A 24,956-nucleotide genomic window follows, 5' to 3' on the forward strand; every position below is an offset into this window, starting at 1 on the left:
CACAGGTGCAGCTGTAAAAAATCATGGGCCAGAATATTTCTGGTCAGCCCCAGCTTCCAGGTAGATAACAGACTTACAGTCACACTGTGTTGGCCTCTTGGGGGATTTTTCCTAAAGTTGCAGTCAGGGCATATAATGGAAGACTTCTTTTTCTATTCATACCACATTGTATTTGTAGCTCAAATATTCATTAAAGAAGCGACTGAAATGCTAATGATAATTACACCCAGAAAGGTAATAAACAGAAGCCCAAGGCTCACATAAATGCCAACATTTAATAATTATGCATACTTTTAACTTTCCTCCTACATTTATCTTAATTTCTGATAATTAGTTTAGTAAATCTGAGTTCTCAACATATGTGTACTTAATTTTGAGATTTGTTTTTAGGTTTGCTTAGTAGACCTAGGAACAATGTATACTTTTCTTTAATGTGAAAAATTTATCACCTTTACATAGAGCAGATGCCTGTATAGAAGGTTTAGTACCACGACTGTAGAAGACAGTGACGGAAAGGAGATACCGAAACCATCAATCACTACCAACCAGAAGTCATTTAGCCAAATAGAAACAACCCAAGTATTAATCAAAAGGGAGCTGTTTCTCAACGGAAGCAAACCTCCAATGGCCATGCAGGAGGGAAAGACAGCTTGGGCTTGCTGACAGGAACAGTTGATATTCCTGAACATAGGCAACCCTGAGTTCATAGGGTAGGTCTGCCCAGGGGCTCTATCCTTAGTCCAGTATGAGTTGTGCCTGAGGCAGGATGGACTGTCCAGCCAGCACTGGGGCTCCGCACAGTCATACAGGCGCAGGAGCCCTGTTTCTCAGGGAGGAAGCAAGAACTGGCCTCAGAGTTTACTTCCTCCTGCCTGCCTGTCTCCTCTCTGGGTGAGACTTCCCCAAACCCAGAAAAACACTGTAAGCTGGGGTCTACTCTTGTAGAGACACAGAGCAAGAGAAGAGCGCAGGTGAGTCTGAGAAGAAGACGGAGGTCAGTGCACAATAGCTTTCTCTAATTTTAGAAGAGTAATTTGAGTTCAAAATATGGAATTATTTCTAATTAGTCTAGCTCAAAACCTTAACATTAGTATGCATTTATTATATCCACCTTTTACATAGAATTTCCCCAGGAGAAAAGAGAGTAATTAACTTTACTAATATTTTAGTTTAACTTTATTGTCTATCCTGGTAAATGGAAATCCCTAGGAATCAATGGGGGCAATAACAATGGCGTCCTAATTCACAGAGAAAGAGGAAAGGGCTTGCTTGTACAAGGCTCACTCTCTGGACAAAGGAAACTCACAAAGTTCTCTGAATGTGTTTGGTGAATGGGAAGCTGTAAGAAATGTCTTAATGTCCAGCTCTTCCCGACATTTCTACCGCAAACCCGAGCACTGGCTTGTGTTTACACCTTGGAGAGACAGGTGCTTCCAGGCAGGAGGCTGGCATGCCTGTTGCCTCACACAATGTTATTTGTGTTTTCAGAGAGCCAGATGAAGAGGTGTGGCATAGGTGCTTACTAAATTAAAACCATTTTCTGGGGTACTTCTTGGCAGGAACAGGACGCAGGTAATCACAAAATGAACTGGAACTGGGGCCTGGTGATGAACGTCACGGCCCTTTTTCCAGTGAGGCTCCTGGCCTTAAAATTCTACAACCCTCACACAGCAGCAGCAGCTGGGGACTGAATGCCCAGCACGTGAGGTCATGGGGACCCTGCTCAGTTAAACCATAGCAGTAGGCTGCGCTCCTTTGGAAGACCCTTAAGTAGAGCAGACACAGGCCGCAGTGCAAATTTGACAAATGGATTTCTGCGGTGACAAATGGCTGGGGATTCTGTCCCTTTTGTCTTCAGCATCCTGTCCCCGGCTTTTTAATGCATTCTGCCATCCTTGTGCTTAAACGAAAACTGCGATAATGAGTAGAACCGAGAGAAATTTTAATTGTGTGTTTTTGGCCCCTTTCCAATGTAAATCGCTTCTTGTGTTTGGTTCTAAGGCCCTTGGCTATGACCTTTCAAACTAACTCTGTTTTATGTAAAGCATTTTTTTTTCCACCCAAAGAAAACAGCATTGCTAAGACATTTTGCCAAATGCTGGTATCTCATTTATTATTATTATTATTATTTTTACTTCAATGTGCAATCACCAGTCTGTATTTGTGAATAGCTAAGGATTAGCAGGGGATAAAGATGCAGGACCCGGAGTGAAAATAAGCAAGTCAAGTCATAAATGCAAGGCTAATCCCTTGAATTTAAATTTTTCTTGTTATGTCAGCATTCCTGGTACTAATGCCTTAAAGATAGAATCTCTACATTAAGACAGATTAAGCAAGCAATGGGCTGGCATAAAGCCATCCAGGGAGGAAAAAAATGTACCTGTGCCCAATCAACAAACGTGGCTGAATCTTCGTCCTATCCCAGGTCCTATCCTACATGTTTGTGAGTTAAAAAGGCTCAGAACCCTGGTTCCTACGCAACAGTTCAGACAAAAGCCAGAGCAGGCATTCTAGAGCTGCGTGGTGATGCAACATTTGAAATGTCTGCTAAGAACACAGAGACAGGAGGCACAGGTCTAGCACTCTTTAGATTAGTTCATGACCACAGAGGGCCTGGGGCGCCCTGGGTGGGAGAGCCAGCAGCTGGGTGCCTGCACAGCCCACCTTCCCCAATCCTTCCACTGCTCTGTCCACATCACTATTCAGAAGACACTGAGGGATAAGAGGGGACACGAATGGGGCTGCAGACCCTGAGGCGAAGGTCACCGTGACTCTCCAAAGTAAACTCTGACAGTGGATATCTGTGCACATCTTCTTTTGAAAACGGCACACGGTAAATCCTTATTTGTCACAAACCACAAAGATACACTCTATATAATTAACAGATTCAGTTTTTCTCCTCTCCTGTATTTAATCTTGCCCCCCCCCCAAAAAATCAAGGTTATAGGAGGCCTGACGTTAAAGATTTAACTAAAGAAAATGGCAAGAGTCTAATCGCCTCCAGTAACAACTTAATTACACATATGAATTGAGAAAGAAAGACAGATAGTATTTCAGAGATGAAATCATGTTACAATGATCCTAGGAGAAGGTAATTTATTCTACTGCCTTTGATTTTATTTGCAGAGTTTCTTGAAATAAGGGCAGGTAATGTTTGGTAATGTTTTATTTATGCAGAAATTTTCATAGCAGTAGTGCACTTTGCATTGGGATTTGACAAGTATAACATGGTTATTTTTCTCCTTTTTAGGAAAAAAATAAGATATTATAAAATGAGTGGGAAAAATAACCATTGTAGAATAGAAATGCAAAACACAATCAGTGTTACCACACATAGAGACATACACACACACATGCACTCAGGTACACACACAGACACATAGACATACACATACATGTATGCATGTACACACAGAAATATACATAGATACACACATGCATGCATTCATGTACACACATATATACAGACATACACAGGAAGATACACAGCAACACACAAGAATGTATATATACAGACATATACACATAAACACATACACAAAAAGACACACATACACACGTGAAGCCATGATCTAAGCATAAGAAACTTTCTAAGCCACAAGTCTCAAAAATTGTCATAAATATCCACTTGTCATTAAAAGGCTTTAATGGCAGAAAATATTTCTTGAATGTTTCATTTAAAATTCATCGAAAATTTTATTTGAACTTGATGTTATTTTGTGTATATAAGTGTGTGTCTACATGAATGTCTATGCTCCCTGTCCATCCAGTGCCCATAGAGGGCAGAAGAAGCATGGGATCCCCTGGGACAGGAGTTAAAGACAGCATGAACCATCATGTGGGTGCTGGTAACTAGGTCTTCTATAAGAGCAATAAGGGCTTTTAATTCCTTGGTTCTCTCTCTATCCCAAGTGTGACTATTTTAAAATATGTTCAAATGCTACTCTGAAGTATATGTCATCAGAAACAACAGCACTGTTTTCCTTGGTCTCTAGATGAATGAAGGCTGCATCATGATCCCTCTCTCTGCACACCCGTTCCCAGATACTGTCACTTCATTCTAGTGGAGTGACCAAAAACTTAAAGAGAAGGAAGACACAGGCATAACTTCTGATCAGCCCTAATTACACATGATACAACCCACTGGCCTCTGCCTCTGCCACTTCCAAAGTCTATTATCCAGCTCATAAAGGTGTCAAGGCATTGAAGTGTGACCTTTCCTATTGGGGCAGTTCCTAGTTAGCAAAGTAATGTTGGAGAATGCCCTTGTACACTGTAAAGATTTGTCATTCATATTGGTTTAATAAAATACTGACTGGCCAGTAGCCAGGCAGAAAGTTTAGTCAGGGTGACCAGACTAAGAGAATTCTGGAAAGAAGAAACACAGAGATGGGAGTCATCAGTCAGAGAAGGAGGAAGCAAGATGAGAATGCCGCACTGAGAAAAGGTACCAAGCCACATGGTTAAACATAGACAAGAACTATGGGTTAATTCAGTTGTAAGAGCTAGTAAATAATAAGTCTGAGCAATAGGACAAGTAATTTATAATTAATATAAGCCTCTGTGTGTTTTTTTGGGGACTGAATGGCTATAGGACTTGGCAGGGCAAAAACTATGCACAGCAAAGGAATTACTTTCACATATTTTGCATTATCTCCACTTCCTTCTATAAAACATCATATGGAAGCTGTACTATGTGTTGTCTATCCATACAATTTGGATAGCTCCATTCCAATATCTCTTGCTGTCAAATGAGCATGAACATTTGTAACAGTTTCCTGCACTCTTTATACCACCTAGGGAACTTTCTGACAGTTTTGGATAAAGGTTTATTAATTAGGTATATAATTAAACATTACTGACAACAAATTACAAAGAAATTCACTTTAAAATAATATTAGTGTGACTATAATTTCATCAGTTTTAAGGACTAAACATCATATACTAATGAGATAGATGTGTTTCTTAGTTTTGCATAAAAAATTAAATTTCAACTGAACATTTTATATGCCAGGATGTAAGTGTGTTCACCTTTTGTCAGAGGTGACCGATACTTTGACTCTGAATATGTTATCCTCCTCACATAAGTATGTAGTATAAAATGGTAACACTATACTTAAAAGATTTCAGAAGTTGCTGGAGATTCTATCCAGATTGAAATCTAATATTCATCTATTTAATGGTTGTTTATGAAGCTTAAGCAGGCAACAATAACAGCACGTTTGTAATCAAATATTCTAACAAAGTCCAATCCACAGATACACTAATTTAGCACTTATATTCTGAAGCACAGGGTAGTAGACCTGGTCTGAGCTGCATGTTGTGTGCTCACAACAAACGCTGAGATGAACTCGCATGATGCAACACAGGCAAGAGCTGCCTCAAACCCTAGAGTCATCATGAGACTTTCTCCAGAATTAAGATTTGGTCACTGCACATTCAGGATCCTTTTGAAGGTTTTCTCTGCCCCCACATTCAGCTACATGACTCGAGATGGGCCGTGGAAGCTAAACTTATAAGAAATCACACCAATAACATGCACTTTACGTACTGCAGTGGTTCCCAATCTGTGGGTCACAACCCCTTTGGCAAACATCTATCTCCAAAAATACTTGTGATTAGCTACAATTCATAACAGTAGCAACATTACAGTCATGAACTAGTAACAGAAATAATTTTATGCCCAGAGTTACAACAACATGAGGAACTGTATATACTAAAGGGTCACAGCATTAGGAAGGTTGAGAGCCACTGGTGTATGGTGATTAGTATATTATAGATTTTTAGCAAAAGTTTTCTGATATCAGAGCTTTTGCTAGTATTTAAATTTTTACAAACTAATTTTTGAGTGGGGAAAATGATTACGGCAGTTACAGAAGAAAAATTTTTGCAAAAGAAAAATATCAGCTATTGATATAAATTCTCTTTCAATTTTGTTCTTTTATGTCAATTATAGAAAACTAATGCTTAGTAATCCTACTTTCAAAAATATAAAAGAAATAATACTTAGAAGAAAATTTATCTTGTGGATAAAACCAATGTTTGAATAAGGATTTTACTAAAATAGCTCCATTAACTGTTTTTTTGTGGGTTGTTCTAGTTAAACCAACAACTTCAATGATGTAGGTGCACTTGAATAGATGGAAGAGAATATTTCTTTGGAGCGGATCTGGGCAACCTGCCTTACACGTATAGCTATTCTCACAGGGAGGACTGTGTGAAAGGGAAAGCCATAAATGCCAACCAAAGAGTTTTACATTTTACTAGTTATGCAACACGCCATTGCCTAAGAACACGAGCTCTTTCTAAGTGCAGATGACAGACCTGAGTTAACTGGGAGGGGTTTAAGTGATGGCTCTGCTGAAGTAGAGTTCACAAAAGGAACGAAAAGATTCTACCCAAAGATTCACAAGTCAGGCATCATTTATGAACTGTATTGGTATCCGAAATGACCCCAACAACACAGTCCCAAATATTTCATAGGAGTCCAAGTACCTCAGAATGGAGGTGGGGAGGCCATCATATTTTACTCTAGTAGTTTACCTTTTTAACTAAGCTGTAAAGATGAGGATGTGATCTCATTATGGGCAGAAGGCATGCACAGACCGTCACCAACAGTTACTGGTACAGAGTAAGCTGTGTACAAATACCAGAGTGCCAAGGCAGATGCATCCCCAGTGTTCACTTACAGTTAATCCACAAACCAATAACCGTTTCTTGTGTCTAAGAGCCTATTGGGTAAGTATGTCATCTTTTTGGCACGGCATGAGAGTATAATGCTCAAAGGTAAAGGATCTGGGGAAAACAAATAGCATTCAGCAAATTTATGAAACAACTGATATTTTTAACTTTTAGCTATTTGACTGTTTGCTTTTACACTGAACATACTGTCTTGTCTGAGGAATATTTGCCCATTTCTTTGTGTTTCAAGTCATATCTAACCTGGGCTCCTGGGCATGAATATCCTTTTCCCCGTGTATATAAATTAGGCTTCAGAGTGGGGTCATGTAAGTGCCATCCACAAACGTGGGGACTCCAGTATGCTTTCCTTGTGCTGGTAAGCTTTTTCTGTTTCTTCTTGTTACTTGGAGAAAAGTTTGAGATTTTGGCTGCTACAGAGGACGGGCTGCCATGACCTGATGCACCCACTGTCCATACCTGTTGTTTCAGTGCTAGGATTTTCTTCCCAACTGAACCTCTCGAGAAGGCTGGCCATGGCACTGGGTATCCACCTGACCTAGAACCCACGTGTGCTGTGCACAGCCAAGCTTTTCACAGTCACGAAATGTCATTAGCATTGAGTTAAGAAGGGCTAGTCTTTATACACCACGGGTTTACATCCAGGTCCACACTAATAGTGCTTTTCTGAAGCTCGATGGTTAAGGAGAGTTTTAAGACACCTGCACATGGTACATGGAAGAATCACCAGGTAAATGAGCTGCTGGCAGGTCATCTGGAGAGCACTAGGTTCGAAGATTTATTTCTAGGTGAAGACAACAACTGAAAGATATCTGTGTGCTATTAAGATGGCATCTTATTGAATTTTACTTATTCAATTTCTCACTTCCCTGCTGAGAAGGATCCAGCGAGGGGGTGACACTGGGCATCCTGCATTCCTTACTGCTGAGATGGTCCTGACTTCATGAGAGTCTGGAAGAGTCTCTGAGACACTTCTTTCTCTCTGAATACCAGGATCAGGGCACCAAGAAAGTGTTTAACCTTATGGACCATGAAATGAACAGTTAGTTGATTTTGTTTTCCTCCCTGTCCGGACTGCTAAGAATTTCAGAGCTAAATATTTTATGACACTCTAATATATATATATTCATAATGCATACGCATGCATATATATTAAATCACACAGATATTTTACTATGTAGGCGCAACTCTGACTACATCTCACTCTCACTTTCTTTATCTTGGCTCCTATTTCTTCTGTTTGTTCTGGAAGAATAAATACTTCTTTATAAGCCACTTAAAATCCCTTCCATAATAAAAGTGTTAATAATGCATAGTATTTGAATTTTCTATCTTCCCAAATGCATTTGCCAAACATTGTCTCAGCCAAGCACAAACCTCACAATTGTTATAGTTTTGGATACTGGTGTAGACCTCTCTGAAAGAAGAGAGAGCCATGGTATCGAATGGGAAGACCCTTGCACCTGACCACTGCGACAAAAATGAAGACACAGACAGAGCTGCAGAGACAGGGAGTAGAGCTGCTCTGTGCACTGGACACTCGCCAGCTGCTTCAGAAGGCGCTCAGACTGGCACTGCCAGGATACTTATATCACAGTGTGCTCAGGAAAAGTGTATTGTGCTCACTGCCTTAAATCCATGAATTGACTCCTGGGCCCTCTAAGCAGGCCCTGATGAATCTGAATTGGAAATGATCCTCAAAAGTCCCCCCCCCCCGTGCTGTCTGCTGCCTGCATTCCAAAAACCCAGATATGTCCATGACAAGTACCTTATGCCATTCTAACAAAGATTTACATCTTTTCACGAAGACACTTAGATTATATCCTCCAGAAAGGGTTAAGAGATTATTAATATTTTGGGACAGTTTGATCGGATTGACAAGTACCCAGGTGCTTAGTGAAGCCCATGTCTGGTTGTGGCTGTGAAGGCATTATTTAGAGATGATTAGATCGTGAGAGCTCTGATCTAATGGATGGTTCAAACCATTGATGATTTGTACCATTATGAAATTCTTGAAAGATGATGAGACCTATTTGGTGGATACAAGTCACTGGATGTGTCTTGGTAGAAGATATCTTTCAATTCCTGTGTCCTCTGTTTCTTGAATTCCATGATGGGAATGGTTTTGTTCTACCAAGACATCCAACAGTGAAAGACCCATCAACCTTTGAAACTAAAAACCCAAGTGATTTCCCCCACATGTTTCTCTTTGGCCGCAGAGATGAGTCACTAATGTGAAAAGCTGGCTCCAGGAGCTGGGTCATCGCTGTTTCAGAAGCTGCAGAGTGCTTTGTTAGAAGGATTTTTAAAAAGTTTAGACAGGTAAGACTTAGAATATTGTAAGCAGTGGTAACAGGAAAATTCTAGAAGACTTAGAACCCAAAATGCTGACAGTACTGAAACCAGTAAAGGTTTGTGCTAACAGAGGACAGAGAGACAGCCCAGCGGTTAAGTCATGCACTGACCTTGCAGAGACCTAAACATGATTCCCAGCACATGTGGGGCAGCTCACAAACACCTGTAACTCCAGTATTAGATCCCATGGATCTAATACTTCTTACCTCTATGGACACCCCACTCACAGTTTTAAAACTTTAAAAATTAATGTTTGTTCTGATAGAGTTTTGGTCAGCATAAAACCTTACAGAATTAAACAAAAAGTCCATATTAAAATGAGGATCAGAAACTATCTTTTTTCCATGTCATAGGTGGGTTTTTTTTAATTAGACTGAATTTAAATATATAACTCAAGAAAACATCATTTTGAATAGAATTTGGGACTTGGTATAGTGACTGCTCTTCACTTTCAGACATGTCTATGGTGATAATTGGGTTCGAAAAGTAGACATAAAGTAAATAGCAGTGTGCCCAGAAAATGGGTGGCTGGAATCTGTGGACACGGGATGATGGCTGACAAAGAAATTAGTTCTACAGAGGAGGATCCGTGTCCTTTTCTTGGGAGTACATCAGAGGTGACTGAGGTGCACTCAGAAACTGATCAGACCCCATCTAAATGCAGGCTGTAGGGTGCAGAATTGTCATCGCATGTGGAAGCCTTTCCCTCTGCAGCAAAGACAGCCTGGAGTGCCTTTCATGACAAGCGACTGCTTTTACATGATTGTTCTGGGTCCTATACTCAGGTATTCAGAAACCGACATAGCCTTCATGCAAGCTGCAGTAAGAAGATGTCACACTGGCAAAAGATTTTGACATTATCTTCATGAGGTCGGCTTTGCAGATGAGAAACATGTCAGTGCTGTGGGGTCACAGAGGTTTTAACACAGATTTCAAGGCAAGATCTAGAAGCCTGATCTAAGAATGGCAGGTTTTGTGTCCAGGTAGACAGACTTTAAGATAGTTATATATATATAACAGCAAGGTGAATCGTTGGTGGCCAAGGCAACTTCAGGGAGTTAGGGACACTGGGAACCAAAGTCCTTCCAAAGTATGTAGAAAGTACAGAAGCCACGTAGTCTCCACATACAACACCACAGAGCAAGAACTCTCTGTAACCAATGGGTCTCATAGTATCACACCATGTATCCAAGATGCTAGACACAAAGTTAAAGGAAATAGTGTTTGCTCTTCTGGATCCAAATCTAGCTTGTACTATTTTTTGGGGGGTTATTCTCTCACCCATCCCATATAAAATAGAAATATCTATTTTGTGACAAGCATATAATTACATTTTTATTTTCATAGGGATTTACAACTGAAAATTTTCGTCAAGTATCACAGAAGATGTTGGACTCTGTCTTAAATTGGAGTTACTATTTCATGTGATAAAACGACATGACCCAAAGCGGGTTGGGGAGGAATGAATTTGTTTTGCTTACAGTTACACACCATAACCCATCTTTGAAGGAAATCATGGCAGGAACTCAAACAAGGGTAGGAACCTGGAGACAGGAAGGGAGTGCTGCTTACCGGCTTGCTTTCATGCCTTGCTTGATTTACTATAGATCCAGAAGCACCATCCCAGGGATGTCACCAGCACAATGGGCTGCACCTTCTCCCATCAATCACTAACTATGAAAATGTTTTAGAGGCTTGCCTGCTTACACACTGATCTTCTAGAGGCATTTTCTCCATTGAGGCTCACTTCTCTGAGATGACTCTAGTTTGTGTCAAGTTGGCATGAAACTAGGCAGCACAGACTCCAATTTTTGAGTAACTAGAAAAATTATCAAGAAATCAAGGAAACAATACCCTTCATAATAGTCACAAATAATAAAAAATATGTTGGAGAACCTAGCCAATGAGTGAACGACTTGTATGATAAAAGCTTTGAGTCTTTGAAGTAGGAAATTAAAGAAGATATCAGGAGATGGAAAGATCTCCCATGCTCATGGATTGGTGGGATTAACATAGTAAAAGTGGCCATCCTATCAAAAGCAACCTATAGATTCAGTGCAATCCACATAGAAATTCCAGAATAATTATTTACAGACATTGAAAGTAAAATACTAAACTACACACAGAAAAAAAAACAAAAACAACAGGAGAGCTAAAACAATCCTGAACAAGAAAAGAACTTCCAGAAGTGTCACTATTCCTGATTTCAAGCTTTACCACAGAATGTAATTAATACTACTACTACTAATAATAATCAACAAGACTCATGGCATTGGCATAAAAACTGATATTTTGATCAATGAAATTGAATTGATTGCCAAGATTAACTCCACAGAGCTATGGACACCTTATTTTTTAGTAAAAGAGCCAGAAATATGCAATGGAAAAAAGAAAGCATCTTCAGCAAATGTTGATAGTCTAAGTGGATATCTGTATGTAGACTAATGCAAATAGATCTATATTTATCACCTTGCACAAAACTCAAGTCCAAGTTGTTTAAAAACCTCAACATAAAACCAGATACACTGAAACTCACAGAAGAGAAAGTGGGAAATAGCTTGCATGCATTGCCACAGGAGACCACTTCCTAAGTTGTAAGGATACTGAGAGCAATGATTAATAAATGGGACCTCCTGAAACTGAGAAGCTTCTGCAAGGCATAGGACATGGTCAATAAGACAAAGTGGCAGCCTACAGAATGAGAAATGATCTTCACCAACCTAACATCTGACAGAAGACTGATATCCAAAATATATAAACAACTCAAGAAGGTATTTAACATGGAATATCTTTGTGCATCATTTTTGCACCATATACAATCTTCTCTGTGTGTCACAAGGATAAGGGCAATTGTCTAGAGGATTACTGAATTAATTCCTTTACATGAAGAACTGAAATGCTGTGAAAAGAAGAGATCACACTAGGGAGAAAGGGAAGGTAATAGTTCTATTGCTCCAGCATAGGAGAGGCCCAAGACTAGAAAGTCCTCTCAATGGGCTGTACTGGCTGGCTTGGATATTTTATTTGGGTCCCTGGGTCTTCCCCTCTTCTCCTTTACTCTTTTGGGAACCAGAAGCCACCATTTCAGTGAGTCTGCTTTCACTTTCCTGTGTAACTGTGCCGTGCTGTGACTCCTTTATTTACACATTTTGGAAGTCTCAAAATAGAGTATATTAAGTCAAATATTCAAAAAAGTATGATTTAGATTTCCTATCTCCCATCATCCAGAATCATCACTGGGATTGTGACTCGAAGCCACACTTTCATTCCTTTGTATTTTTATTTTATTTTATTTATTTTATTCTTAGTCAGCAATGACTAGAGATTTGAATTTATCCTCATTATATTGTGTATAATCAATAAAAATTAACTTCCTATGGACCACATTTGCTTATTTTCTATATTAATATCAACTATGACATGCCACATTCTTTGAATTTCATGGGTGTATGAATGTAACTCAAGTGACTTGAATAGATTTTCTAGTCAGAAAACAAGTAGTCATTCAATTATCCACTTTTTAAGGGCAATTTGGAATTAGAATTCAGATGTGCTGAGTTTTACCTCTGTGCTTGATGTAGGATTTCCCTCTATATGCTGTGAATACCATTGGTTAATAAAGAAGCTGTTTGGGGCCTGCAATAGGGCAAAACAGTGGAGTTAGGTGGGTAAAACTAAACTAAATGCTAAGAGAAAGGAGGCAGAGTCAGAAAGAAGCCATGTAGTCCCACTGGAGACAGATGCCAGAACTTTACCTGGTAAACCACAGCCACATGGTGGTATACAGATTACTAGAAATAGGATAAATTAGAATTAGCCACTAATAAGCTATAGTTAACGAGCCAAGCAGTGATTTAATTAATACAGTTTCTTTGTGGTTATTTTGGGAGTCTGGGCAGCTAGGAAACAAACAAACAACCTCCTACAACAAATTGGTGCCCAATGTGGGGCCAAAATGTGCTCATTACTCTATTGTTCTATTGGTTCATATACATAATTTAAAGGTAGAAATAGCAGCAATAAATTCCTCATGTAGTTTCTGTGTTTATAAGAACCTCTATTTTTTAGTTTACTTTCTAAAATAATGTTTTAAATCTAGGTCTCCTAACTACAAGGCTACACAATGAAAATGAGGTTTGTTGACAGGTGTGTGACAGAGGAAATGGATCCATTCTTGCCTCAGTTGCTCAGTTTCTTTATCTTGGTGGGTGAAGGGTAGATCAATCATTTGGCAAAGGGTATATCCTTCAAAATTATCCAGATAAGCCTGAGTGTCTATGACTCTCCATTGATTTTTGCTCATTGAGAAGAAATGTAACTTAAGTAGGATTAACATTTTATGGCATTTATTTAGTTCTTGAGTTGACTGACAAGCCTATTAATGTATTCCATGAGCTTTATTACTGTAATTGAAAAATGGCCCACATGCCAATCAACTTATAATAAGTAATTATGTTCATAAATACTGTAAAATTATTAACTTTTAATTTGATCTCATGACATACCTTCAAAACAGTTGCATAGATTTTCTGTTTCTAAAAGGAATGGGATACACTGACAGACAAGCACTCAGCAGACTCATTCTTAAATGCTCAGAAGTTCATGATCATCAAATGACCTACAGAAACTATCTGAGAAGGCAGATTATCTCTTTAAAAGTGCTTAACTGTGTAAAATAGTCTCTGCAATAAAAAAATGTTGAAAATAAACAGCAAGGAAGTTAGATGGGTGCTGGGAAAGGGCAAGAGTCCCCTTGCCCAGTTTACACACAGGCATGTAACATGGGAAGACAGAGAATAAAATCAGGATGCATTTCATATTGAGAAATGCAGCCTGGAAGTCTACAGGTTGTAAAGGACAAGCCAATGTCACATCTTCACTGCCTTATGCATTGTCATCCAAATATTTACTCTTTTTTCCCCTCTGGAATAAGCTGAAAGGTGACAGAGGAGGGAGAGTCAGGTCTGGTGGGAAGACAGAAAATGGAAGTCACACAGATATCTGGAGAAGCCAGCCAGACACGGAGGAGGCAGGAAAGCAGGCCGGGCAGTACATAGACCAGTAGAAATGGGTTAATTTACGTATATAAAAAAAGAGCTAGCTAGAAACAAGCCTAAGCTAAGGCTGAGCGTTAATAATTAATACGAATTTTCTATATCATGACTTGGGAGTTGGTAGCCCAAAGAAAAAGCCCACACATGAGTAGACCACATCATCATTCAACCCGTTACTGCTTTTACTCGTGATCATCACAGCATCATTTTGAGATCCAGAAAGCAAAATGTTTTCATGCAGCCAACACATACAAACTTAAGGAAAAGTACGTTATGTAAGGTACAAAATATGCAAATTTCACCCTCTCTGATCATGGTCCTCTGTTTTCTTGAAGGGTGTTTGCATTGGCGAACTTGGGCTCTCACAGGTAAGTATGAAAGTTCGAAACATATGTATTTACAGATTATTGGTCGACTAGCACTGTTATCCGTTGAAGTCCAATCAATCAAAAGGCACCAGGAAATATCTTTCCAATGACTCTGTATTTACATCTAACTTGAGTTATTCCAGAAAGCTACACCTCACATTGTCACTCAAATGCAAGCAGAAAGGCAATGTGCAGGAAGGTTGAGGAAGGTGACTTTTAGAGTTACCACCCACAATTCACAAGGCTTTCACTTTTCAACTTATCTGCTCTGGGTTTTTAAGAATTCATTTTAATGTACCAATTACGGGTTCCCCAAGATTTATCTCAGAGATGACTCCAGGGAGGATCTGTAATTTATCACATACAAAAACCGTAATGTGGCATTAATGGCCGTTGCTTGTTCTTGTAAGTGGGGATTCCTGGATCTAAATAGCCATTATCCTTTAATGGAATCTAGAAGATAATTCATAGGATAATGACAACATTTTGAATATTGGTAGCTGCTTCTGAGTCATCTTGATATCAATGTTAAATATTTCACACATCAAGTTTCACAGGGCAGCCCTCCTGGAAACATATAAGATACACGTTTTTGGTATCTTAACAATAGACATTTCAAGCTCAGCCCTCCACAGCAGCACGTCAGGAAGCACTGACCTTGCACAGTGAGGTGGACCTGCATTGTCCTGGGCGTGTGCTGGGTCTGCACAGAACAGGTGTATGGGCCATCATCCGTCACATCCACATTCTGTATCTGGAGGCTGTAGTCTCTTTTATTCAACGTGGAAATGGAAACTCGAGGATCCACGGACCACTTGTCACCTCCAGCAAAAATGATACTTGACCTGTTGAGCCAGGCACCCTTTGAAGCTCCATCCTCCAAGTAACACCTAAACAGGGAGGGATGGGGGAAGGGTGAGGGTGACGGAGGGAGGAAGGAAAGACGAGGGCGGAGGGAGAAGGGAGAGAGGGAAGGGAGGAGAGAGAAATGGAACTGTTATTCAAAATGAGAATGGATAAGATCATCTTTGTTATGCATGTCCTTTCCACGCAGTGAACAGCAACAGAGCAGCAGATGTAATATCATATATTTAGGAGATGTGAAGCTGCTGATGCTCACCCATCCTGGATGCACTGTGCACTGATGCTCAGTACAACTCTCCACGTTTATAAAATTTATTATGCACGTGTATGCCTGTCCTTCAGTTCAGAGCCAAACTCTCATTCCATTCCCTCTGTCTCTATAATGATTCTGAAATATAAGCAAAGTCCACACACATGAAATACTGCTTCTTTGACATTATAGGAGGAGAAGAGATCTGAGTGTGAAAGCTCTGAGCTGGTCTAGCTCTAAATAAAATATACCATCTATAGAAAGCCAAAGAGCACCACAGAGCTGATAATCCTAAGAAAAATTTGCTGACTAGCAAGCTTGTAAAAATTTACTATGACCTTCAATTTACAAGATATAAGCTGCTTTTACCAAATGGCTGCTGTCATCAGTGTGCGGCTGACTTTAGTGACAAAACTGTGTTTTATTTTCAGTAAAGTGTCAACAAGGTTGATTTTTTTCCCCTGTGAGACATTTACTTATCAAAAAATCACTATGTAGCTGGGAAGGTGCATGGTCCTTGTTCTCTAGAGGTTGGCACCCGGTAACAAAGACAGGCTTGTGGTCTTTAGTGACTGCACAGAGGAGAGGAGGTATACATGAAATCAGACAAGGTACATGAGAAACCCACGGTTCTCAGGCCCACAGAGGGTGTCGAGAATGTTTATAGCAAGACTTTCTGGAAGGTGGGATGAGATGTCCAGAGGGTATGGAAGTCATGGTAGCACAGATATCGTTCTGTGGACCTTAAGGTGGGAGAACCAGCTTCACAGAAGCAAGAGGTGTGGAGTAGGAGAGAGGAACGATGGGTCTGTGGAGACAATCTGGAGATGGCTAATGAGAACAAGCTTAATGATGGAGCATCATACAGCCAAACCTGATGCTTGCTACTCAAAATGAGATTCTAGAACAAATGCTTAGAAACCCAATCCCATGTTCAATAGAAGGCGGCAGAATGAGACAGGAACAGAAGGCTGGGGTCATACGCCAGTGATTTTGCTGAGGTCTGAAATTCAATGTTTCATTTTGAAAAAGTTCTGTTACAAATTAAAGACTAGGTTTCTTAAATGAGTACAAAACACTGCTACAGAAGGAGAACACATTCATCTGAACAGTCTGACAGCATTTCCAACGGAACACCTTGGGGGATTGAACACAGAGTCTGAGATTGCTACAAAATTGCAAGCTGAAGGCAACTGGCAGCCACTACCAAGTTTATGAAACTAATCAGGGGGTGAACAAAGAACAAGGTTCCAGAAGAATCTAATTTGCAGCTAGCTTCCCCATCTACAGAATCCAAAGTGGTGGTGTTGTAAAGGTCATTTTTAATTGAAAAGCTATTCCTTATGTATTTAATGAAGAAAATAAAACCTCTTTAATGCTATAATTAAACAATTGCAGTGTGTTATTAATTCTTAATAATATACAGAAAGAAGATAGAGGGGACATATTTCTCATTAAACAAGATCATATCCATGCTGCTGTCAAGTTGAACTCTCTATATTTATTAAGTGAGTCCTTCAAGTGCTCCTTGTGTGACCTCTGCATTCCTGGCATTTTATATAGTGAGGTGCTTATCATGGCCCTGGAGGCCATGGCTTGCTGTGCCGTTTATCCCTATAAAATAAATAGAGATGTGGAGGTTATGAGTTCCCCAAGACCCTCCATTGTTGGGTGGCAGGATTGCATTTACAATCAAGTCTTTTTAAAACCCCCATCTGATGCCCTTTCCTCAGCAATGCAGATCAAAGACTTAAACATTTTAGATATGGAAAGATGATTAGGATTTTGCAGATGTTACTGCGAGTAATTTCTTATTTAGTGAACATAACAGATTACTTAACCTGTCTATTCTAAAGGAAGCAGAAAATTCATTAGGGATGGGTATTTTGCCATGAGATTTGGAGACTCTGCTGGGCAGTTCTCTTTCTCTGGAGGCAGGCAAAGCTTTGCTAGCATCTGGGGTCAAGAGGACTTTCCACATTCGCTAGCACAGCCAGACATAAACTTCATCTTTTGTTCTGGAGCTGCAGAGGACACCACAGAAGAACTGATTGGCCTTTGCCAAAGAGAATAGCGAAAAAAGGTTCTGTTATGGATCCTTGGTTGGAAGGGCAACAGACCATAACTATCATTGGTCTTTGAGGCACATGCTTAGAAAATTGTTCAAATGAGAATCAGACAAAAACACAGCTTTTGATCAGTTCCATGTATTTCTACACCTTTACTCTCAATTACACGTAACAGACCTTCATAAGCTAAAATTACTGTATGTGGAACTTTACAAATTGAGGATAATCAGGCTGGCCAAGGCATGGGGTTTTCTAAAGCAACAGGCTGTAGGTAGTGAATGCATGTAGCTTTAAAGGCAATGGCTGCATGAAACATATTAAATAGGCCAAGTCCACACACTCACTGTGTGTGTCTTGTTTTTTTTTCGGCATTATTATATGGAGTCCTTGCAAATAGAGGCTTTTCATGGTCACGCTTACTTGTGTTCCTCCTCCACCATTTTCCTTTACAACACAGGGATCTATGTATGAGTTAAGGAATTCACTAAGGAGTTGAAGTACACTAGTTGTAGTGGGATGGGGGTGACAGCCACATAAGGAACTGTTATAAATATCTATTTTCTGAACTCTAGGTGCTTTAATCCTTTGATGTTGTTGTTACTTTGTTTTATTTTATTTGGAATCCACAAATAAAAGTCTCCATACAACCTGATCTATATAGGATTTATAATGTGAATGGCACAGCACACCCTGAATTGTGAATTGTCTAGAACACGAAGTGGGAAATGTCATTCTGACTGTGTATCCCTGACCCCAACTGACAAGCAGCCTCCTCCACACCCAACACCTGTAACCAGGGCCCTTTTGCCCCTACAGGGGGAACTTTTTAATACTTAAGTCAGGCCGAGTGGAGGCTTCTATTTCACCTTAAAGACAAGCACAATTGCCTGTGATATCCAAGACATTCTGCGTAGTGAGGTCCTCCATGTATTTCTGACCTTACTGGTTGTGATGGTTGTTTCTCTGTAGCTGTTCTTTGCTAACTGTAATTTTGCTATCATGAATTGTCGTATAAACAATCTGATATATAGGCTATCTCATGTGTGAACCCGGAAGGGGTCATGACCCACAAGTTGAGAACTGCTGTTCTAAACTGATGACAAACTTGCAAATATACACCAATGCACTGCTTGACTTAAGGAGCGTTTCCAAACCACAAGACTCTGTGTGGAACATTACAGACACTTCACACCATCAGATGTGTGAGTTCTACCATCTTTGCCTCGCAGATGTGGAAAGAAAGAGACAGATGGTTTGTGACCTAAGCAAATGAGCCATGAGCCACAGTGCCATGCTTGCCCTGTGACTTTGTGAACAGTTTGGTTCATTCTGCAGGGACATTCTTGCAAAGGACACACGGCAAAGTGAAAGCACTAGGGTGAATAAAAAATGGAGTACAGACCCAAAGAGAACTCTAGAGAAATCCAAAATGGCTGAAAGACACTTAAGGAAATGTTCAACATACAGAGAAATGCAAATCAAAACAACTCTGAGATTTCATCTTATATCTGTAAGAATGGCCAAGATCAAAAACACTGATGACAACTTATACTGGAGGGGTTGTGGGGAAAAGGGAGCAGTCCTTTATTGCTGTTGGGAATGCAAGCTGTTACAACCCATTTGGATGTCAGAGTGGCAATTTCTCAGAAAATTAGGAAACAAACTTCCTCAAGACCCAGCAATACCACTTTTGGGTATATATCCACAGAATGCTCAATCATACCATAAGGACATTTGCTCAATTATGTTCATAGTAAGTAGCATTATTTGCCATAGCCAGATCTGGAAACAACCAAAATGCCCCACTACTTAAAAATAGATAAGATAATGTGGTACAATTACACAACAGAGTACTACACAGCAGAAAAAAAGGAAATAAAATCTTGAAATTTGTAGGCAAATGGAAGGAGCTAGAAAACATCATATTGAGGGAGGTAACCCATACCCAGAAAGACAAATATCATATATACCTAATCATAAGTGGTTTTTAGACATAAAGCAAAGAAAAACAGCCTAAAATCCCAGAGAACCTAGACAACAATAAAGACCCTAAGAGAGACATACATGGATATAATCTACATGGGAAGTAGAAAAAGACAAGATCTCCTGAGTAAATTGGGAGCATGGGGACCATGGGAGAGGGTTGAAGGGGAGGGGAAAAGAAAGAAGGGGAGCAGAGAAAAATAGATAGCTCAATAAAAACAATTAAAATTACACATTATGGAAGAGGTTAAAAAACATCAGGGTTTTAGTGGGATGAGGTAAAGCCCATCCTCTGATCAAAACCTGTCATTTTACCTCTCTGGATTGTAGTCTCAGAATCTCTTTGACATATAGATGAGTAATCCAAATAAAATACTTCATACTGAATGTATATTTTACTGAGTACAGGATGTCTTTTCTAGAAAAAAAAATCTTTGTTTTTCATTTAAAAGAAAACTACTAGACTACTGACTTTGTTGGGAGATGAAGAAAGAAGCTCCCAAAATACACTCAGCAGCACAAGCTGTGTTAGGGTACACCAAACACCACATAGAGGCTTACATTTCCAGTCAGTCACCTGTGTATTTCATATTCACAGTGACAAATATCTGGATATTTGGATAAGTACAAAAACCAGCTTGAAACATTTCCCTTTGCCTCATGGTTGTTAATTGTTCAAACCCAGTCTATGCTTCCCCCCTCTGAATTCCTTCAGGAAGCTTCCTTGAAGCTGTTAAGATAGGAAAGATAGGAATCTCCAGGCTGACTGGGTGTGAAATCCTAGCTGATTCCCCTAATGTAGGATTCTAGCAGATTCTTCAGGAGATACCAACTTTGGAGGGATCAAATCCTGAAGACAAACATCAGGGAGCTCAGAGGACACTAGCTTAATGTGTTATTCATGGCTTCCTAAAATTCTGCTAAAGAACAACTTTGCAAACTAGGTCTTTTCTTTAATTTCTGTATCACGTCATGATGAGGTTTCCCATCACACGATCCCATGTAGGAAGCTGACCAACTCTGGGAAGACAGGTCAGTTTCCTCACAATGTGTTGACTAATGAGGTCATCTATTAAAGACAATAATTAATGAAAGAAGGAAGGAACAATTCCCACCAATTCAGATCTAAGCTATGTGAAAATGACTTTCTAATGAATGGGTATGCCAGGTAGCTAGACTGTTCTCTTCCCCCTACCACAAACGCCTGCCACATAAACACTTCCCTGTGTCTGTATCACAAAACCCATGTGTCAGATAATTTTCAAAGGCATACCAAAAATTTCAGAACCCTATACAAACTCCATGGAACTTTTCTCACATGGAATTATATTTTAATTAAAACTAAAGTAAATTAACGAAAAAATACCAAGATATTATTACAATTAGGTCAAACTGGAGAAAATGAAATAAAAGGGAAATGAAATAAAATAAGTTCTAAACTCATTCCTCTTCGTCTCCATTTTAAAGGTAAACCCTTTTTAATGTCTTTCAAAATCACATATCTGCATGTATAAATTGAGTAAAAGATTGAAAGCCACCATCTACAAGCAAAATCCAATTTCTAAACATCTTAAGGGTTTCCCATTGTGCATTAGAAGGGACTGTGAAAAAAATAAAATGTTGCAGGGTTTTCTTGATTTATAACTCTATATCATTAACTTAAAAATGATGAGAAAATAGATTTGTAATCTTCTGCATCACTGAAATGTGCATATATAGGTATTTTGTAGGTAATTCTTTGTTTCAGCACTTCATAATTTTCAATACTTAGAGAAGCACTGAAGTTTTATTATGAACTAAACCATATTCAATCCATGTTTAACTAGAACAACCCACATGCTTATGCAATAACACACAGTGATGTATTTTACTTTAATTTTTCTGTATTTAAAAGTGATAAACCAATGTTGTAGAGGTTGTCATGCATAATTTGCAAATAATTAATACAGCATTAACTTCTCCTAAGTGAAATAACAAGAAGTGCTGGGAAAGTCTCGTGTACTAAGAAGAACGAACTCAGGAAACTCTCCCTGAGCAAATGCATCTTCTTTCATTTCCAATAAGTGACAGAAGAAACCATCTTGTCCTGACAAGGATGTATTTCACCAGGTGCACTGTGGGCAAAGATGCATGGGAAAGGCCTTACATATTATCTCATTTGATGCTTGCAAGCAACCTGAGAAGTGACTCCTAGCACCCCAGTTTTTAGGTCTGTGTGCACGAGCACACGAAATGATCTTCTAGAAGGGGAGGCCTTACATACAGAGAGACCCACCACTCACAGCTTCTTGTTCTGATGGCTTTAAACATGCCTCATGTCAGAAACACCTGTCATTTCTACACTTCAAATGTTGGATTCGGCAAAGCCAGCTTGCTTTCTCCCCACGTGGACTCAAACGTGAGATATTCAAATCTGGAAGAATGTCTAGTCTTTTGCTAACTGGCAGGTGCTCCAAACCTCTGTGGGGATTTTTGTCTGCATTGCTGTCTCCCTGACAGATGCTTCCAGAAGAAATTGGACTTCCACCTCACGAGCTATAAAGGGGATGAATGCTGCATTCAAAATGCCTGCAGGAGGGTTTGAGGTATCAGGGACCGGCAGGAGAGATGGAAACTCAGAGAAGGACTGAGGATTAGTTGTGGGCTGCAGGGCAGCCTTGCTGTTCCTGCAGCCTTCTCTGTTGACCTCATGACAGAAGCAAAGACAAAAGCAGGACATGCGCTTGCAGCAGCTTCTCTCACTCCCATCAGCCACCTTCATATCTAAACCACTAGATGGGCTGCAATTGCATATAAACAATGCCGGTAAAACAAGCAGTTTATAGTACGTGGAAAGCCAGACACTAAAAACCAGCAAGAAAACGCTATGTTCCAGTATCTGTGAATACTGATGCTTGGTAACAAAATGAATTTGTTTTTCTTTCCTACAATTTTTTCAGGTAAAAAGTATTCTGAGTACAGATTTCATTTTTTAAACAAGAATGGCTCATAGCACACGTGATTAAGGCCAGCCTTGCAACTTCTAACTAAAGGGCTGCTAATCCATATTTTTCTGTCCTTTCAAGAAAATTAAATAAGCCATAATTCAACATGAGTTTTGTCTTAACATAAACCAGGGGTATTACCCAAATGAAAGAGTGAGTGTGCTTTTTTTTCCTATCATCCCAGGCATCTTCCTGGAGACAGTTCTAAACTGAGTTTATCCCCTCCCAAATAAAATAATAAAAGTTGGAAAAAATTCCAAATTTAAATTTTATTAGGTATTATTTTTTGACAATGGCAAACTGTACTGTCTTTAGTTAACAGAGAGGCTCAAATATCTTTCCTATGTTTTAACGTAGAGAAGCTAATTTTCCCTAGTTTTCTCACGCATGCAATGGGGGAATGATGCATCTCTACGAGATAGTATTGTCATGAGGACTAAGTATATCAGGATTGAGCCAGGTGTATGTATGGATACAATTAACTATTATCATATTGTCTTACTGTTGCCAACTTTAGGCTTCAAAACATAATAAACATGACTGTGTAACCTACAAGAAAAATGATATAAATAGCATTAGAACAAAGGAGCCCACTTACAGAGCAAGACGTGATTCCAGGACATTTGCTCATTTCTGCGGGGCACAGGCCTGTCAGGTTTACATTTGGATATGCTCCTGAAAGCACTTCTTGTCCTCCAAATTCCTAGAAGAGTATTTTTGGCGCTTTTCTACTTTCTATGATAGCTACGTAGACAAAGGCACCATTTTAGCCTCCTGTAGTTTAATACTTGCATAAAGGAAACAGCACCTGGTTTATAAGCAGTTGTTTGGGGCAAGTACTTCTATGTCTGCAAAGCCTTTATTTCTAAAGTAGAGATAACATACCATTTAGAAAATAACTTTGCATTTGGAATGGGATTAAATAGTATGTAAAAGGAGTGTGGTTCTCACAGTCAGGAAGTCATAAAATGAGTTATGAACATACGTATTTTATCAGGTTTTGTGGTTTAACTCTTTTTAAACCTCAGGCTAAAGTTAGGAATCTCCATTTACAGAGGGGATGGACAGACAAATCTCAAGTACCCTGATGTAGGCTCATGAGTTAACTGTTCTTTCTCTTGCTTCTATGATACATGACATACCCTGATGTAAGCTCATGAGTCAATTGTTTTTTTTCTTGTTTCTATGATACATGACATAAGTCTGCAATCTGTGCACAACTATAAACTTGACATCTGGAATTCACCCCATACTTTGGTCTTTTCAAACCCATAACTTCATATTAATATAACTATGCCCATTTAAAATTTATTTTTCTCACTTTAAGTGAATCCAAAGAAATCTGAATAACTGTGATTTGATGTTTATTTAACAGTTATTTTAAAAAGTATATAGATAATTCTTATTTGCAAAGGAAATGCTAGATGTTTTTTTTTGCCTCAAACTAAAATGACTTCCACTCTTAGCACATAATTCATTACTAAGTTAATTCTTTAGTATTTAACATCTTTTATTGATGTCCTATCTTCTCCTCTCTAAAATTAAATACGCAAGCCAGCATAAAAATAACTGATCAGAAAAACTAAGACAATATTGCAAGTAAAATAAATGTCTTATTATTAACAGTATATAACTAATCAAAGCACATATATTATGGTAAATATTTGTTAAATATATCTGTGCTTTAAGAAGTTAATACTATTTGTATTAATGATGACATTTATCTAGATACACAGAAAAATTTCTAAATTTTGCTTATGCAAAAAAGGGCTCAGAATCAAAGCTTCCTAGATTTTGCATTTGTTATTTGGAAACTCAGAGAAAACCTGTTTTCTAAGGGTACACCTGCCATGACGCTCCTCATACCTTCTCCCTCCTAAGAGCAATGAAATAATAGCTCTGTTGGTGGTGCCCCCTGCAGCACGGGTGCGCCCTTCCAGCAGAAGATCCCATTTTATTTCTAAAGGGATTCTTGCTAAAATTACCCATAGTACAAAACTCCTCACAGTCTCGGGTATTTACCATATTCTTTTTTGTTGGTTGGTTTTGTTTTTCTTATTCTTTTTCGAAACAGGGTTTCCTCCGTGTGGTTTTGGAGCTGGTCCTGGAACGCTCTCTGTAGACCAGGCTGGCCTCAAACTCAGAGAGATTCTCCTGCCTCTGCACCACCACCCGCATTTACTGTCGCAGTCACAGTATCTTCAGTAATCTCTGTTACATATCGATCTGTTTGTCTGGCTCCAGAATCTTTTAGACCGAGGTTCATAAAACCTCTTCCTGCTCCAGAGGTTTTATGAAAAACGACTCTGAAATAGTATGTGGGAACATGA

General features: G+C 39.2%; 1 protein-coding gene across 1 annotated transcript in view; it reads right to left on the reverse strand.

Annotated features, from left to right (window-relative positions):
• Positions 1–24,956, reverse strand: part of Negr1 (neuronal growth regulator 1) — a 704,443-nt gene that overhangs the window by 395,656 nt on the left and 283,831 nt on the right. Inside the window, exon 2 of the mRNA XM_048453517.3 lies at positions 15,134–15,366. Coding sequence (XP_048309474.2) covers positions 15,134–15,366 — 233 coding nt within the window. The remainder of the gene's footprint in view (positions 1–15,133; positions 15,367–24,956) is intronic.

This window comes from Myodes glareolus, chromosome 17 (genome assembly GCF_982192425.1).
Source record: "Myodes glareolus chromosome 17, mMyoGla1.1, whole genome shotgun sequence".
Lineage (NCBI taxonomy): Eukaryota > Metazoa > Chordata > Mammalia > Rodentia > Cricetidae > Myodes > Myodes glareolus.